At 36.0% G+C, this 17,990-nt stretch overlaps 1 protein-coding gene across 2 annotated transcripts in view; it reads left to right on the top strand.

The window, feature by feature from the left end:
* LOC120631304 (serine/threonine-protein phosphatase 2A catalytic subunit beta isoform) overlaps positions 1 to 10,372 on the top strand; it is a 36,955-nt gene extending 26,583 nt beyond the window's left edge. Inside the window, exons 4-8 of one of the 2 annotated variants that reach the window (XR_005659052.1) lie at positions 3,954 to 4,139; positions 4,803 to 4,856; positions 5,447 to 5,526; positions 6,646 to 9,537; positions 9,810 to 10,372. Coding sequence is in view for 1 of the 2 variants with exons in the window: in XM_039900791.1 (XP_039756725.1) it covers positions 3,954 to 4,139; positions 4,803 to 4,856; positions 5,447 to 5,519 (313 nt within the window). In the remaining variant the exon portion in view is untranslated. Of the gene's footprint in view, positions 1 to 3,953; positions 4,140 to 4,802; positions 4,857 to 5,446; positions 5,527 to 6,645 lie in introns of both variants that reach the window. The other variant, XM_039900791.1, reaches the window with a different exon arrangement.
* The last annotated feature ends 7,618 nt before the right edge of the window (positions 10,373 to 17,990 follow it).

Raw genomic sequence — 17,990 nt, 5'->3', positions numbered from 1 at the left:
ACGCTGTCTAGTCCAATTTTTCGCTAGATATTTTTCTGCCTTTCCGGTAGATTTAGCTCATCGCTGGCGACTCCAGATGATGTCTAGATATACAATAAGTTTTCCAAAAGTTTAGATCTCTAGTTGAAGGAAATTTTCCTCCATGGAAAGTCACTTACTATATTTTGTGCAGAAAGTTTGAATTTCCTTGATTGAATCCCTGAACGCTCAAGCGCCGATGTCATGTGGAAAATGGCATATTTGACAATTCACCGCTCAAAAAATAGGACTTGTCATTCCATTCCTATAACTTCTGAAGACGTTTGTGTAACAACTGTCTACTTTGAAATCAAAAAATGCATTCCTCGCGTGTTTACTGTTAATAAATTCAGGGTACATTATGATGATCAACAATTTCAACCAACTTAACAATTTACCTATTACAATCCTCAGTCAAAGATTATTTGGCGATTGGAAAATCGCACCAAAACGTAAGGACAAATCATACGCGAAGACTCGTAAAAATACTGCATCATTATCATCATAACTAAATAAATTATTTAGCCTATTAAAGTCCCACTGCTGCAAGCCTCCTCTCATAGAAAAGAGTGTTTTAGAGCATAGGCCCACCATTCTTCTCCAATTTGCATTGGCGGGCTTTAACTATTAGTATCAGTGAAACTTAAAATAGTTTGCTGTTAACGTTAATATAATAATATTTTATATCCAGATATTAGCATAGGTTCTAAAATTGTTACGATCTGTTATTACCGATGTAGTCAACAACATTGATAAGCCCATAAAGGCATAAATGGAGTGAATAATATAAATGCGAAAGTGTGTTCGTTTGTTTGTCCTTCCTTCACGTCCTAACTAAGCAACCAATTAACTTGATTTTTAGCGTTGAGTTAGTTTGAAGGATGGAGAGTAACATTCTAATTTTTATCCAAGTAAATATATATTTCATAAGATTGATTTAATTTGCAGAATCCATGATACCATTTCAATCCTTGCATGTCTTTTTTTTATAGTTTTTTAAACAGTTGTACTTTCTGCTATAACAAGTATTACACTGAGAAGTTGTTTTTCAATTTTTTTAAGGAGATACGTAATTATTGATTAAACTTACAAATTAAAGGTAAACTGTAATTTTTAATTGCTTTTAGTTACCCGCGTGTTCTTATTTTTCTCCAGTACTAACTTGAATACACCCTTGAATCAGTGGCGTGCACAGTGTTTGTGACCAGGGTATGCATAAAGAAGGAAGATGGCATAAAAGTGAAAATCCTTCGCCTTTATAAATATACGAAAAAATTGGGTATGCAGTGCTTTTGTGCATGTATGAAGTGCACGCCTCTGCCTTGAATATTAGCCACCGCTACGCTCGCGCTATTTCTAGTTTTGTTCGTAATATTTAATAGCCAGCCTATTCTACGTAATTTTTACGATTTGAGCTATTAAATACAAATAAAGTTTTTTCTAATCTAATTGAACCAGAGATTTAAACGTTCATATAAAAAACCCATTCTTCACCTTAAATACCAGTAATGAGTACTTATAGTTATAAAAAAATGACATTTAGTCGTCCGTTAAAAAATAACAAAAATCCTTACTGACACTGTTCTAAAGGGCCCTCACCAAAGTCCCCTTGTACATTGAGTATTCCATTTTTCCGAACGCTGTATACATCTTGTTAACTCTTTTAACGTTAGAACTTTGAACCTAGCATTAACTTGTTCCGATTACTATTTCTGGGTCACCTAGGTTTATCGGTACAAAAATCGATATCCGCAAATAAAACGGGCTAAGATGATAGGAACATGTAAACAAAGTAAGTATTTACTCTATTGATAGCTTTATCTTAACCGCGATAGTGAATCACTTGTAATGTTACGACAAGGGCGCGCATTAAGGGTAACCTCGTGTATAATTAATATCTATATAAATCACCGGCGGTTAAAAAAACACGGCTTTGTTTCCATCGGCATAATTTTTAAATTTTCTCTGATCTGGTCTAATCTAGTTATCACCCTACCGACTAAGACATGCCACTAAGCGATTTAGTGTTCCCGTGCGATGTTGCGTAGAAACCGATTAGGGATATGACTACCATACTCCCTAAATGGCTAGCCCACTGCCTTCTAAGACTACATCATCACTTACCACCAGGTGAGTTTGCAGTCAAGGGCTAACTTGTAGTGCAATAAAAAAAAAAAAGTGTCGATGGTTAAATCATGCGTAAATAAACCTCGAAAGAGAAATTTCAAGACGAACGACTTTTAAGTTTGGTGTAGTAATTTTATTGGAAAGAAGGCTTTGGTCGCGCTTATTATGACCGAACTTATAAAATTACCAAGCGTTTTTATGGTCAATGATGCGTAACATTTAATGAAAATTTAAAAGAGGTACTTATCTGATATTGGCGTGTTTAAGTATAGTTAATTTTTTTAATTGGTCGAAGGCTTCGCATTTTATGATCGAACTCTTAAAAACAGCTAAGCGTTTTCTGTAGCGTTCCAGTATGAGCGCTTATGGGTTTTAGAAACTAAATAGTGGCTGGCTTTCGGAACAACTATTATTGGGGCTCATTTGTTTCCATGTTTTCGTTGCTTAACCTCGTGTAAAAGTATCGTTAAGTAAGCGTTATTTACTTTAAACGGTGTATAAATCATGAATATGTGTTGATTTTAGAAACATAACTTTGGTGTGCCAATTTTGTTTGGTCGCCAAGTGATGGTTTCAGTATAGAGTTTTAAAACCGATACCGAACCGAACCGTTACACATACCCCTAGTAGTACTAGGGACGGGTTACAAAATGCCCCTAACCCAAACTAGCGTGTTTTCAGCATAGACATCATGCTTCGTCTGTTATCAGTAGCAGATACCGCTGTCAAGCGCTAACTTCTAATGTTACAAGTCTCCTTCTAATGTGTCATTGGCACGCGTGAATGGCAACCTCGTGATAATTATTTGAAACTTACATAATTATCAGTAGAATGCCCACAGAGATGGACTTTCAAAGTATCCTTAAGGCCTTTGAGCAAAATTTTTTTTTTTTTAATAATATATAAACAAATAAATATACTGCGACATTACACACATCGCAATCTAGCCCCAAAGTAAGCATTAGCTTGTATTATGGGTACTTAGATGACTGATGAATAATATACATGAATACTTACAATATAAAATGAAAATCATTCATGTTCATCACACAAACATTTTCCAGTTGTGGGAATCGAACCCACAGCCTCGACACGACTCAGAAAGCAGGGTCGCTACCCACTGCGCCAATAGGCCGTCCAAATAAATTGCACTAAATAGTACGATATAAGTTTGATTTTCGAACATTTGCCAATGTAGATGGTAACATTTATATATTTAGGCCCCAACTTCACCGGCACGGCTAGAATTTGCAGGAGACTATTATCTTTCCCCACAACTTTATCAACTCTCAGAGAATTGGCGCACAAGTGGATATAATATCCAAATAAATAATAATATATAAATGTGTAATAATAAACGGTAGTAAACTTCTCCTATCCCATGTTCCCGTGCTTTAGCAGTTGGACACGTAAATTATATCCCTTGTCAGCGGATATAATCGGGGAATATAATTTTTGTCCCAAGCCTGTGCTAGCCTACCCTATCATCGCTGCCTTATACTTGTCCTGCCATCAAGTTCAATGTTACTCGATAGAGGCAACATCGCAACAGGGTTCCGCTATAAATAGTTTCATGCTTCTAAGTTCTAGTTGAAAAAGGTGGGTGCTTCAGGATTTTATTATTGGTCTTGTACATTGCTGACATTTTCTTAAGACTAGGGGTTACTTCACATTGACAAGACAAGATAACAAGCAATGTCACTTGTTATTTACCATAGACATACGAGTACAAACTTAATTGATACTATTATTGTCTATGCCAGAGTCTTATTAAGTAAATTAACCGGTTAATTGTATTTTATGAACAGAGGTGGATGGGGTATATCGCCCCGTGGTGCCGGCTACACGTTCGGCCAGGATATATCGGAGACGTTCAACCACAGCAACGGGCTGACGCTAGTGTCGCGCGCGCATCAACTTGTGATGGAAGGCTACAACTGGTGCCACGACCGCAACGTCGTCACCATCTTCTCTGCGCCCAACTATTGCTACAGGTAAGAATTGTAAATATAGGCACAGGTAATATTTATAAGTATTCCTAAAGGTAAGGCATATCAATATTATTACAGGTAAGATCCATAATTGTTTTTACAGGTAACTGGTACACACTCAGTAATCTTCTTAACATTTTCTCATCGCCGATCTACATACCAGGCAGGCAGGCAGGCATTCAGGCATATCACATAGTCACAGGCTTGCAGTCTTAGACGTGTTCCATTTCGGTTTTTAACTACTATTACCCGTTTTGTATGTGATAATAATCAGGGCCGACGGTTTCACACTCTGTCTGAGTTACTTGGATTAAACACCACCAATTTTCTAACTCGGGACCTTGTACGGCGATTACGGGTATTTTTTTAGCAGAAAACCCCAACATGGTATTAGGTTTAATGTCAAGAATGTGTTGGCAATATCTTAACACGTTTTGACCCAATTTAAAAATTGAATCCAGAAACTTGCAATCTATTAGACAAACGTACTGACGCTAGATGTCACCTTTATCTGCTGATTGCTGCAAATTAGTTTAAGCTTGTAGTAGTAAATAAAGCTTACATGTAACCCAAATAAATAATGCTGCAAGTAACAGGTAAAAGTTGATGATATTTTATAACATGAACAAATTTTTTACAGTACCTTATGTATATGTATTGTTGCAGATGCGGTAACCAAGCTGCCATAATGGAATTGGATGATGCGCTTAAGTATTCATTGTAAGTATTATTTTGTATTTCGATCTCGGCCGTATTTACTGTTATAACACGTTCTAAACTGGCCGGCAAGAATAAGTCGCAAATGATATGCAGAGAAGAATTCAATTTTACCATAAAAACTATATACACTCTATTAATAAGGTGGATTGGATTTGTCAATTTTCAAAGTTATTGAAAATAAGTGTAAATGGAAGGATAGAATACCACTAATTTCAAAATTTACAATCTCTCACGAAAACATTTTACAGTAATTTTAAAGTTATATGCATATAAGCTGATTTGGAGAAACCAAACTTTTTTGATAAGGCGAAATTAAGAACAGGATTACAGAATATGCGTTACAGTGTCTTGATACTTGTGAGCTTGCAAATCCTCTACCAAGCTTACAGGCCGGCTAGGTAAGATCTGTCTGGTAAAAGTATGATTATTAGCGCAAAGTGATGACAATGATTTGTTTGTATCAAATAAATCATAAACCTTGTGACCTTGAGTCACCAAGTGGATGTAAAAGATGTATGACTTTTTTTGACACTCTAAATGACGACGCATGTTGGTACATCTTTGTGTAATGTCTTGTTATCGTGTTACAGCCTGCAGTTCGACCCCGCACCGCGGCGCGGCGAGCCCCATGTTACGCGGCGGACGCCCGATTACTTCATGTAGGCTGCACGTGAGTATCCTTCATTCATTTATTTTTTCCCCTTTTATTTCTCAACCAATATACTTTATAAAAAAGGCGGACTGAATGCTATACCATTTTCTACCAGCCAACCTTTGGACGAGATAAACGAGTGTGGGTGTGACAAAAAACAGAAACCTAATGATAATGAAAAATTATATTATTCATCATCATCGCTTCAACTGACTGACGTCCACTGCTGGACTTTGGTCATCTGAAGGGCGTTCCGAACTTCACGATTCTGGGCCGCTTGTTTCCAGTTGTTTATATAATATATTTAATATATATCTATATTTATAGAAGAGTACTTGTCTATATCTCGCATTATACAAGGATAACTCGCTCACTTGTCGAGTTTACACTGTTTCAATCTCGGTTCAACTCCAACAATAGCTTCATAGTCAACGATGCAAAACGTGTCGTCAACAAGTCTAAAATTCGGAATCGACTATAGCTCTGACTACATCAGCGCACGGTCAATATATTGCCATCGAATGGCAAGGGAGTGGTAGGGTCCACACGTCATTGACTATTTTTTACAGTTTATAAACAACTTAATATAATATGCTGCACGACATATAGAGCTCACTTTTCCATGATCTAATTTTAGTGGACTTGTGTAGGCCTCGATTCGATATCTAGCACAAAGGCAACAAACCAACAAACACTATCGAATTTATAATATTAGTAGAATTAATAATGTTTTTCAGATATGAATTAATACAGTTGGTGTGTATACAAACATAGTGCTGTGGAAGGAAAACAAAGATTTTAATTTGTATATGACTCACTTGTTCTGCTGGCCCATATAAAAAAGGGTCGTAAATTTGTTGTCAGTAAAATTAATAAATTAAAAATTCGTTATATCAAGTTGGCTTACTCTAGGCACTTTTAAAACATTTTAAGTTTGTCAGTAGTACTAGTGTAGTGACTTCTACTCAAATACTCTACCGAGAAGAATCCGGCAAGAAACATAGCAATTGCTCTTTTCAATCATTGTATTTGACGGTGATTCTATTGTACATTCCCCAAATATAAATGAAATGTTTCCATTTTCAAAAATTAGAGCGGAAAATATAAAGAAAATCAATGTTTGTTCTTTTCACACAGTGTCGGCGCACCACCATCAGTCGCGGCGTCGTCCCCGTGCCCCGCGCCGCCCGCCCGCGCCCCGCAGCCGCACCCCCCGCCCACACCGCCACCACCCCTACATACACACACATCCGACACCCGATACGCTCGCGAGACTGGACGCGCTGTGTAGAGTGGCGCTATGGCTCGCCATTGTGTGATATACCCTAAACGTTACACGACCCTTTTAACGCCTTTGCACACGACGAAGTTTTTAAAATGCAACTAAAATATTCTTTATCCACGTCTCTGATGATAATCGCTTTTTTTTGAGCTGCAAAGTTTTGAGCTGCATATCTTTCCTGCTTACGTTAAACAATAACATACTATACAAGTAATGTAAGTATAAGTTTTATATGCATGTTCAAAGCATGCTGGCCTCGAGTTTAACACCAATAGTGCGTTCTACCAAGCATGCTACATACTAAAACCAGCAAGAATATCTTTAATTAAAAAAAAATAGTTGCAATCGCGATACAGTTGCCACAGTTGCCAAATCTAGTTTTCGGAAAGTCGTGCGTTTTTATAACTATCGCCTTGTGCAAAGGCACGTACATATTGACCGTCAGTGATTGTACAACATAGATTGTCTTGTGACTTAGCCCTATATATCAATAGAATGTTTAAATTGTATCTGCCTTTTTTTCTTTTACGGTGTGATTGTAATCAGTTTATGCATGAACTTAAGGGCGATATTAGACGATGCATTCTCGTTTCATTATTTGTTTTATTTGCCGGAACGACAAAACGCCATTAACGGAGCATAGATGAAATGTTTAAATGCGCCTAAAATAGAGAATAGTCACAGATTAAAGAATAAAGACAGAAGGAACTCTCGAGAACAAACGTTTTCATTTAATATTGAAGTCAGTTGTGTATTTGTGCCTCTTATCTGACCTAAAGTAACCGATTCTGATTTCTGTTTATTGTACTATGATGAACGGATGACTGCAAAGAAATTTCACTTCTTTTCACAAGTTTACACAAGCATTTCTGGATTAGTATTATTTGTCTATGTTTTTATCGACCCATTTTGCTTCTTTTTACTCTGTGGTTTTATTATGTTATGTTAAAATATACAAAAAAAAATTCTTTTATGATTGTTTGTAATCCTTATGAAACATATTATAATTTTAATACTTTGAGTAATGAGTAGTACATTTTAGAGAGGGATTAAGTTACATATTTATATATAATTATCTTAAGTTTCAAAAACTAGTGATGTCTCGATACGTTATAAATAGTGTGTCATTTGGAGCATCACTTCTAATTGTAACATATATATAAAGAAAAATTGACTGTAGTCCAATGATATAAAAAACTAAAGATTATAGAGTTATTCATAAATGTATCGTTCTAAAAGTGTCGAATCATATTATATATTGCAAAAATAGTGCGACTTCCATTGGCTCGCTAACAAATGAATCAATCTTACCGAGAATATACAACTACGATTCGATATTGTGATGGACGTGATTTTAAGCATTTTCTAAAATCTAAATGAATATTTGTCTAGCTGTTATTGCGCGCAAGAAATGCTTATCTGCAATTAGCACATACCTATTCGTTACACTATTGGTCTTCAGTTTAGTATATCATTGACGTATCACTAGAGTCACACGACGTTAATGGATAATATACATCTAGTACCGAGCGGCTGCCGCCGGCATAACTATGCGAACTGATAAGCCGCCGACTCGTGTGTATTATCCGTTAAAGTATAAGCGAGCAAGCCACATTTATAAAGGATAGTGTCGTTTCTTGTTAATGTAAAATTGTAAGCGAAAATAAGCTATTTGGGGAACGTGGGTTGTGTGTGTACATTATGGCGGATACACATTATGTCAGTAACTGGCAAGTCTGCACTGGTTCTAGTAAAATGGTTTCAAGTCAACGCCCTTAATAACTATGACATTGACATTGATATAACTTGAAAAAGCATTCTCGGGATGCCTACGACCTGTGGAGTTTATAATTTGCAGTTTTATTTCAAACAAGCGCTGGATGGAAAAGTATAGATGCTGACGCGTCACAACTGACTTTAGTATTCCGCCAAGTAATTTAAAGATTTACATTGTGTCATTAAATGGCTAATACAAATGTCAGTGACTCGTGTGTAAATCAGTAGTAACAAGTTTGTATGACATTTGCTCGTTTGCAATCGTAGTATCGTTTTTGATTAAAAAAAACACCTCAACGTTTGTGTATAACTACAGCAAGCGCTCTTTTCGGAAGGTTTGTAAAATAAAAATCAGTGGTACAGAATTTATGACTTAAAACTAAACATTATTAGGTCTAATTTACTTTGTCGTTATATCGTTTCGATACTTGTGATTGCGAACGTCTAAATCTCATACTAAGAAATTGTAAAGTATATGGGTGCGTTTGTATGTCACCATTCGGACGGGCGACCGACGTTATATATAAATATATATAAGTCACCGCAATTTTTAGGTTCTTGCCCCCAACCGCTGTCGGACATACTCGCGCTTCACCGATTTTTTAACCTTGGATGTTCGTTACGTTGCTGTTTAGTAAATGTCGGTCTCGTATTTGGGCAATAAGGTTGACGTGGGTCAGCCCACTGATTATCTGAGGGTGATGATACTCAAAACGTAACGTGTATAGCGCTTTTTATAAATAGTTCTTGATACTGGGCGTCGATTGTCGCAGAATGACAGCGACAATGTGACGTTGCCATGCTTTCTGATTGGTTGGCACTATTCCACTATTGGCTGAAATACTCAATTTGAAAGAGAGTACAATTATTTTGGCCAATAACAATTCATTTGCTATTATCACAGGTTGTGCAAAATAAGTAGTCCGGTCTGTTTGAGCGAAAATTAATCGAGTTGTGAATGTGAACAGAATGTAACTATCTTTACCCGGCCACGCTTTGCTAAAGCGCGGTGTGATATTAATTCCCTTTCCCGTGAGAACTTACGAATAAAAAGTATACACAAACATTCATACATAGAAATGCAACATATATGCATAAATTTTCCACTAATCTGTTGGCTACTTTTCGAATTTGGCGCCCAGTTACATACAGAAGCAGAATTTTTGAAATGCGAACGCTACTTGTCTAGTGTTTAAATGATACGCGAGAACTATGATATATTATTTGCCATTTGTATGATAAGTTTCAGATCATACAGATGATTGCAGCATTCGTACAAATTATTAACGCATTTACCCTTTGTAGCCCTAATAACCTTTTGTAATGAACTGCCACTTTGTTAACTTAAAATTTTTTTAAAGGTTTATTTTGCAATCGCCCACTAAACTTTTTAACTGATGTATATAAATTTTGATCAGTAAAACTAATAAAATGTCAAATTTATCAATCAGTTAAGCTTATCGGCATATTTTCTAACAGGCCCTAGCGGCTGGTTTGCAAGACGCGTGGCGACGATGCACCGCAAAATTTCCGCAACGCATCGTGTGAACCGGCCGTTAGCCCCGCCTGCCGATAATGTGCTCCAACGCATCGTTACGTGTTGAATGTCAAAATAAAATGTATGTGTGTGTGTGTTTGGACATCGGTGTGTCGTCAGTACGTCCGATGGTCTCGCCCGCGCTATATTAATTATGCTGGTATGTCCATTACGCGGACGGCGCTATCCGGTTGTCACTATTGTATGTAAACTTACGATGTATCAAAGACACTTAGACCTCATTAAACAGCGTACATTTGCTAAAAAAAGGTAGTTTTATTTCCGTCAAACCAACAAAAGTCACCATGGATTGGTGGTGCGGTATTACAACTTTAGTACGGCAGGAATGGACATACCACCATGATAATCTTTGGTGACTTGATAAATGAATGTTTTGTTAGCTTTAAGTGACAGTTCACAGTGATTGCACAATTTTCCGGGATTCAAACATAAAATATCATCGTTGAGTAAGGATAGCAATACAGAGGTCCGACAATATTGATCTTAATTACAAGACACCAGAAGTTGTGTACGCGTCTATTTGTCGCCACGAACGAGATTCTGAGCACACAAATTTTCAAATTGATATTAGAAAAACATTTAAAACAGTTAGCGACTTTATTGTAAATTTCAAACTACATTGCCTTTTACGCTAACTAGTGTCGGCCTTTGTGAAAAACAGAAATGTATGACTCCAAGCGTGTAGTATTTGCACTTTGAACTCTTAGTGATACGGCCGCTGAGAGCTGTCATGCTGCGAAAAGTGTTCTATACTTGCTAAAGGGCATTTACAGTGTCTTTGTTATCAATATTTCTATGAGTTCGACGAAGCAGTCTTAGACGTGTCTTAACAATTATTCATTGTAAAGTCAACATCTCCGAGGATGCTCCGGTTTCGGAGCGAAAGGTGCGTAAACGGTACATTGCCGAAGAGCTGTTTGGTGTGGAGTATAAGGATTAAAGAAATTATAAATTACACCATACAGATTCTCCTGCTTTTCGCGGAGTATAGCAAATTAAGCTTAATTTTCATAATAAATCGACCACTAGCATACAAATATTGTAATAGCAGACTTTGTGCCCAGACATTTTCTATATCGCGAATCTGGCTAAATTAAAGGGCCGTATTTTAACTAAACCAAAAGCGACGAGTCATCTCTTACTACTTACTATCACTGATACATAATGAAATTCTCGGTGTCACATCTCACTGTGAACAGTCGCTAAATGCCGATTCGAGTATAGTTTGCATGTATCAGCAATGCGTATATTTTTCACAGGACGCAAAATAGTGCAAGTTTTTCGAATCATTTTTGTGTATTAAAGTAATATAAATATACAAGTTTCGTTATGTAGGCTGGTTTTGCTAACAAATATAAGCCAGGAGTGCTTTTTACCGATGGAGTGTGACGTCGTGTTTGGATAATCTTGAGGGTAGAGGGGGTGGCACCAAACTGATCTGGCCCCGCATGCTTTAGGGTTAACGTTCACACCATGAGATAATTATGTCAACCATTCTCTCGTCCTAATTGTAAATGGTGTACACATTAGCCTAATAGCTTAGTACAATCGAAGTGTCGTTTTCCCATGTCCAACTCTGTATCGTTAAAGTAAAATGGACCTGATGTCACTCTTTCTCTCTCTTTTTGTGCCTCTCCACTACTGGAGGTTGGCCGTCAGCTCAGCGAACTTCCCGCGGTCTTGCGCCAAGCGAAACAATGTTTCCAAGCTTACAATATTGGTCAATTCACGGATGTTGCGCAACTATGACTTCTTCCTCCTTACAATACGTCGTTTGCCCTCTGCTTTGACCATCATTATGAGCTGGAGCAGTTGGTATCGCTTATGTCTCAGAACGTGGCCCAGATATTTAACTTTACGCTTTTTAATGATAAGCAGTAACTCCCGGCTTCTGGCGACGCGTTGTAGTACTCTCACGTTAGAAACTATCTGTGTCTAGTAACTCGAGTCGCAAATCCTGTACTTCTAACTGTTGGTTTACAAGCGTTCTGTCAAAAGCCCGTACTAAAGAGTTGTAGGCAAATTTGAGCTTCAATGTATGATGTTCAAGTATATCCATACGGGAAAACGACTCCTTGATTGCGAGCGTGCTAATCTTGTACTAAGGCTACGGGACTGTGCGGTATATTACACAAAGAGGAAATAGGGTTTGGTTTTCGGTATTTCCGGGAAATACTTGGACGTAAGCATACTAATATAATCTGTGACACACCTAGAGTGTTATGCTTTACCGAGTTTACATGTTAAACAGACCAGCTGATAGGGCAAAGTAGGGGTAACACGCACTGGAGCCATCTAAGGAGGCCAGAACACTTGGCACTGGCCTCTTTAAAAGAGCCACAAGAGTCATAAGAGCCACCACTCTGCCCCTGTGTATGGCTGTCAACATAATAACTTTAGGGAATGACTTTTCAAATCGCCATACACGAAGATCTGAGAAATATAAGTATAATTGACGTATAAACAGTTTTTGGATAGGAAATCTGACAATTTAATAGTCAAAGTCAAAGTCAAAAATATCTTTATTCAAGTAGGCCCACAGGTGGCACTTTTGATGCGTACATAAGAATTACACGGTAGTGAGATGATGGCGATAACCACATTCGTAAACTTAAAACTAAAGCTACGAGGGTTCCAAACGCGTCCCGGTCTAAGAAGAAGCCCACAACAAACTTAGCCGGGTGTTTTTTTTTTTGTTATCACCATCTCACAATGCCATTTTAAATTATTAGAAGAGCAACCTGGTTAGAGCAATAATTCACACCCAAGCTTTTTTATCGTTTACGTAGTCCTTTATACTATAATAGGACTTTTCTATAAGCTTACGTTTAATACAAACTTTGAACTTTTTAAGAGACATCTCCAAGATGTCAATTGGTAGTTTATTGTAGAATTTTATGCAATTTCCTTTAAACGAATTATGAATTTTATGTAACCTAGTATATTGCACTGTAAGTTTATTCTTACTTCTAATGTTTAAATTATTGCAGTCACATTTTTTCTTAAATTTAGAAATGTTTTTATGAACGTACATTAAATTTTCAAATATGTACTGACTATACACTGTCATTATTTTAAAATCTTTAAATTTATCTCTCAATGACTCTCTCGGACCCATTTTGTAGATAGAACGAACAGCCCTCTTCTGCAGCACGAAAATAGTGCTAATATCAGCAGCATTACCCCAAAGTAAAATTCCATATGACATAATGCTGTGAAAGTAACTAAAATATACCAGTCTCGCAGTTTCTACGTCGGTCATATGGCGTATCTTCTTTACCGCATAGGCAGCAGAACTAAGCCTGTTCGATAAATTATTTACATGAGGGCCCCATTGAAGTTTAGAATCTAACGTTATTCCTAGAAAACTGTCGTATCCTCCAGTTTCAGTTCCTCATTATTAAGTAGTACAGTGGTTTTCACGTGTTTAACATTAGGTAAAGTGAATTTTATACACTTGGTTTTTATTCCGTTAAGAACCAAATTATTAGCTTCAAACCACTGGACCACTTTAGCGAGAGAGTTGTTTACGTCGTCAAAAGCTAGTTCACGTCGATTTATTTTAAAAGTCAGTGATGTATCATCGGCAAACAGAACTATCCCGTGTTTGTCCTTGGCAAGGTAAGGAAGGTCATTAATGTAAATAAGGAACAGAAATGGTCCTAATATAGACCCCTGTGGGACACCTATATTCACAACTGATCCATTAGACCGTTTTCCATTCACGTCGACTTTCTGAATTCTATCGCGTAGATAGTTACTCATTAAGTCTAGAGCTACACCCTGAATTCCATAGTGGTGTAGTTTCCTAACTAACGTTTCGTGTTGAACACAATCAAACGCCTTAGATAAGTCACAGAACACACCAAGTGCATCACGTGACTCCTCCCAGGCTTCAAATATGCTTTGTATTAGCTCAACACCTGCGTCGATTGTTGAGCGACCCCGTGTGAAACCAAATTGCTTAGTATGAAGTAAATTATACTTATGAAAATGGTAAAGTAATTGATTTAAAACGAGTTTTTCAAAGATTTTACTGAAAGTGGGTATAATTTAAATGTAAAAACATTTGATTCTCAATAAAACTGCAGCGTTTTTCGTCACGTAAAAAAATTAAATGCGCAGTGTTTATTACCTGTGATTAGTTTAAAAAATAAGTTATTATCATTTCTTATTTTAAGTTATAAGCCTTGCTAGTTCGAGGGAACGTACAACAACGAACAACACAGAACCGTGCCCAGAGTCCGGGGCTTCCTACCATCGCTTGAAGCAGTATTATTTTAATATTGTTGATGTGTTGTTACAGAATTATTCACTTAAATTTATATCTTGTTTATGGTTCTGCCAACTGGAGGTACTTCTCCAATGTCGTGAAGATGAAAAAGGCTTATAGAATTATAACCCTTATTTTAAAATGTCAAGGTATAATAATATTTCTAAATTATACTGCTTTAACCAATCCTAGTGTGGCCACATTATTCATACTAAGCAAGCAGACGATAGATGGAAAGTGGGTACAGTAATAAAACCCATAAGACGATCAATGATAATCGATATTTGCGAAATTATTATACTGTGGAACGCAGTCATAAGATCACCAACACAAAAGCACTGCCTACCCAAAAGTTCTTCCATTTTGAATTATCTTCCTACTAAGCCTGCCCTGTAGGTCTAGCATGCGCGCCACGAGAGAGTTTTCTACACATTAGCTCTTCTATCACTATTAAAAAAAGAACGGAGACAAATATAACTATCTCCTGGCGCATATGCGTAGCCCTTTTGGTTAACACTGCACGTCGCGTACTGCGTAAAATAATACGTACTGATCACATACATACCCAAGAATAATAGTGAAGCATTTAAATTTATGACAGGGTGACGAATGTTTATATATTTAATTATTTTTCATATTGTATCACCCCAATGGATATGTGGTTTGAATTTTATTAATGGTAGTTTTTATTTTATATGTATTAACATAAAGAACACAGTAAAAGAATCACAAAAATAGGTTGTTTAGTATCTGGTAAAATCCTGCACATAAAACTCAATATTAAACTTAACTTGCCAGTTTAGTTTATTTAATTAGTTAGTTTTATGTTTAGTTAATTTTGGGCCGCAAAAAGTCCATCATTGTGAAAAGGAAAGTACTAAAGACATGTAATTTAGTTCAGTTTGGTGATTTGTGTACAACATAAATGGCGCAATAAACGCACGCTGCATTCTGCATTCATCCTCTTAAAACTTACTCTGCTTAAAATGATGGTTTGATATTTTAGTTTTGTACTACAATAATGTTTGAAACTTCTGCCCAAGTGCATCATATATCTTAAAATCCTGAGAATTTGCCTTTTGAGAAAATTCAGCCAATAGCTGAAATCACGCGTAATTTGTAATTATTACCGAAAGAAGACGTTATATAGTTTATATGATTTTATTTTAAATACATTACAATCATTTTGCGGTAAAGATTAACGATGTATGTAGATAAATAAAATATTTTTATTTATATCAAAAATAAATTTATGATTATACTTTTCGTTTTGGAAATTTAACTATGCTTATACAAAAAGACCTAGACGTAGAATACTTATTTTATATATATTTTTTAATTTATTTGCAATACCATTATTTTTCGGCAAAGATGATTTTTATTATATGAAAAATGAAATTTTGTTTTATATTTTAATTATTGTGCTGCTGCTTTTAAGCTGAATTCTTCATTTCATTGACTCCAGATTTACCTTAAAAGTAAATAAACTGGAAAACACGTACCTAAAAAAATCTAACTTAGTAAACCATCACCGTAAAATGGCGGATGCTTGGTAAGTACTAATAGTAAAATATTCAAGCCCCCTTTATTAACGTGTTATGATGTCTAACGGCCGTAGAGGTATTTTTACTAATAAAATAGTCGAAAAAATAATTCCAGATAAATTACTTGAATTTTGAATTCGGGACGGACTGTGAAAGTATATTGAGATGCATTTCCGAATATGAACCAAGTTTTTAATAAAAGCGTGTTGAACTTAAATACAAAGACTTACCCACCAACGACATCGGAAGCCACACGTTTCGTCAAGTATTATAACTATGTACCTACATGTGTAAGTTATAGATAAAAATAAACCCATAAAAAAACAAAAAAAAACTATTAATGCGAGCTTCTTTTGGGTGAAATAATAAAATTGTGTGTGTAATCTCATCAAACAGTCGTTCAGTTATTTTTTAGTGAAAACGCAAGCATTTTTTTTCACTTTTTGCAACATTAAAATAGGATCTAAATTGATTGTTTGTTAAACTCCCTTTTTGAAAGAAACTTTACACTTAATGTAATGAAAAAAGGGTTATCCAACAAGACAAATCTACCTAATTAATTTTTGTAATTGCTATAAATTTTTGTGGCGCAAATTCTGATGAATTCTTACTCGACTGTCTTTCAAATTGTTGAGTACACCAACCAACCCTAATGAGATTTCGTTAAGCGAAACACTAATGTTATAGACCGTTTTCACTACGTTTCAGAGCTTTATCTTTTTTGTGTTTTGAACCAGTGGTAGAGTTACAACCAAGAAGTAAACTTGACGTTCCAATATGCTTAAAAAGTAAGCCTACTTGAAATAAATGAATTTTGAATGTTTCGAATTAATTTTTGGCACACCTTAGAATTTAATTTAAGTTGGATACACGGTTGTTTCACCCAATCGAAGCTCGATTATAATTAAGGCTTTCCTGACAATTCGCATAGGTATAATGCAAACGTTGAGGGGAGAAGATATCGGCGAAAGAATAACTTTTATATTGAAAAAAGTGTTGTGCGAGTGAATTCTAAAGCCGGGAAAACGTTGGCTATACGCCATACAACCCCACGCGACGACACGAGTGTTGCGTCAAATCATTTAAGTGGTTACAAACCTTCCCGGCGTGAGACTTATGTAGGGAGTTTTAACAACTAAAAACATTCTAAATAAGCCACTACGTTATACGAAAGACCGGGGGAATGTATTACTTACTCAAATGGATTTTGACTCTACACGCATGGCGGTGCTTTGTTTGGGGTGGCGTGTTACAAAATAAGTGCCCGTGCCATTAATATTGCGTAAAATATTATTGATATACATTATAATTAAATTATGATTAGTTATATTATATCCAAAGTTGAAGTTGATAACGTTATGCAATATTATGAGAGACATCTAATCTCCCAATGCTAATACATAATTACTGAAATGATAAAACAAAGTAAAAATGGAAGAATGAAATATGGATAATATGTTATTTACGTAATTAAATTACCTGAAAATTAAACTACTTAAATAAAAAAGTTAATACGCAGCAAAGCATTTACAATTTATTTATATCTATGTCTGTATTATATACTTTTTTTAATTTTATATCGCGCTAAGACTTAGTTAATCTGGATTTTAATATATTCCACATAGTTTTCTTCCATTTTTACCCTTTTACCCATTTAATTTTAATGGGATATTAATTCATTATTTCAATTATATGTGAATAAAAATCTGTTTAAACATTATGTTCTTTCAACTCTGTACTATGCCCATTGATAGGAAATAGATAATAAATAAAATTAATTATAAAATAAATCTTTTATTAACCGTTGCAATTCCCCTAGGATAGGAGCTTGTGCGGGGCAGTTCAACCGCCACCCATTTCTTCCGCCATGCCACATTACTGTCTTCTGGTCTTGATGTGGTGTCGGTGTATTTACAGGCCACGAGCCTGGCTCAACACCTACATCTCAGATTGATAGACACAGGGCGGCACCTCCCTTAGAAGATTTGCTCTGTTTATAGGCAATAGTTGCCACCTGCGTGGGCATTCAACTATACTTTGACGCCTTTT

This window comes from Pararge aegeria, chromosome 17 (assembly GCF_905163445.1).
Source record: "Pararge aegeria chromosome 17, ilParAegt1.1, whole genome shotgun sequence".
NCBI classification, from domain to species: domain Eukaryota; kingdom Metazoa; phylum Arthropoda; class Insecta; order Lepidoptera; family Nymphalidae; genus Pararge; species Pararge aegeria.
The sequence above is the reverse complement of the archived record's forward strand: the minus strand, read 5'-3'. Positions and strand labels throughout refer to the sequence as shown.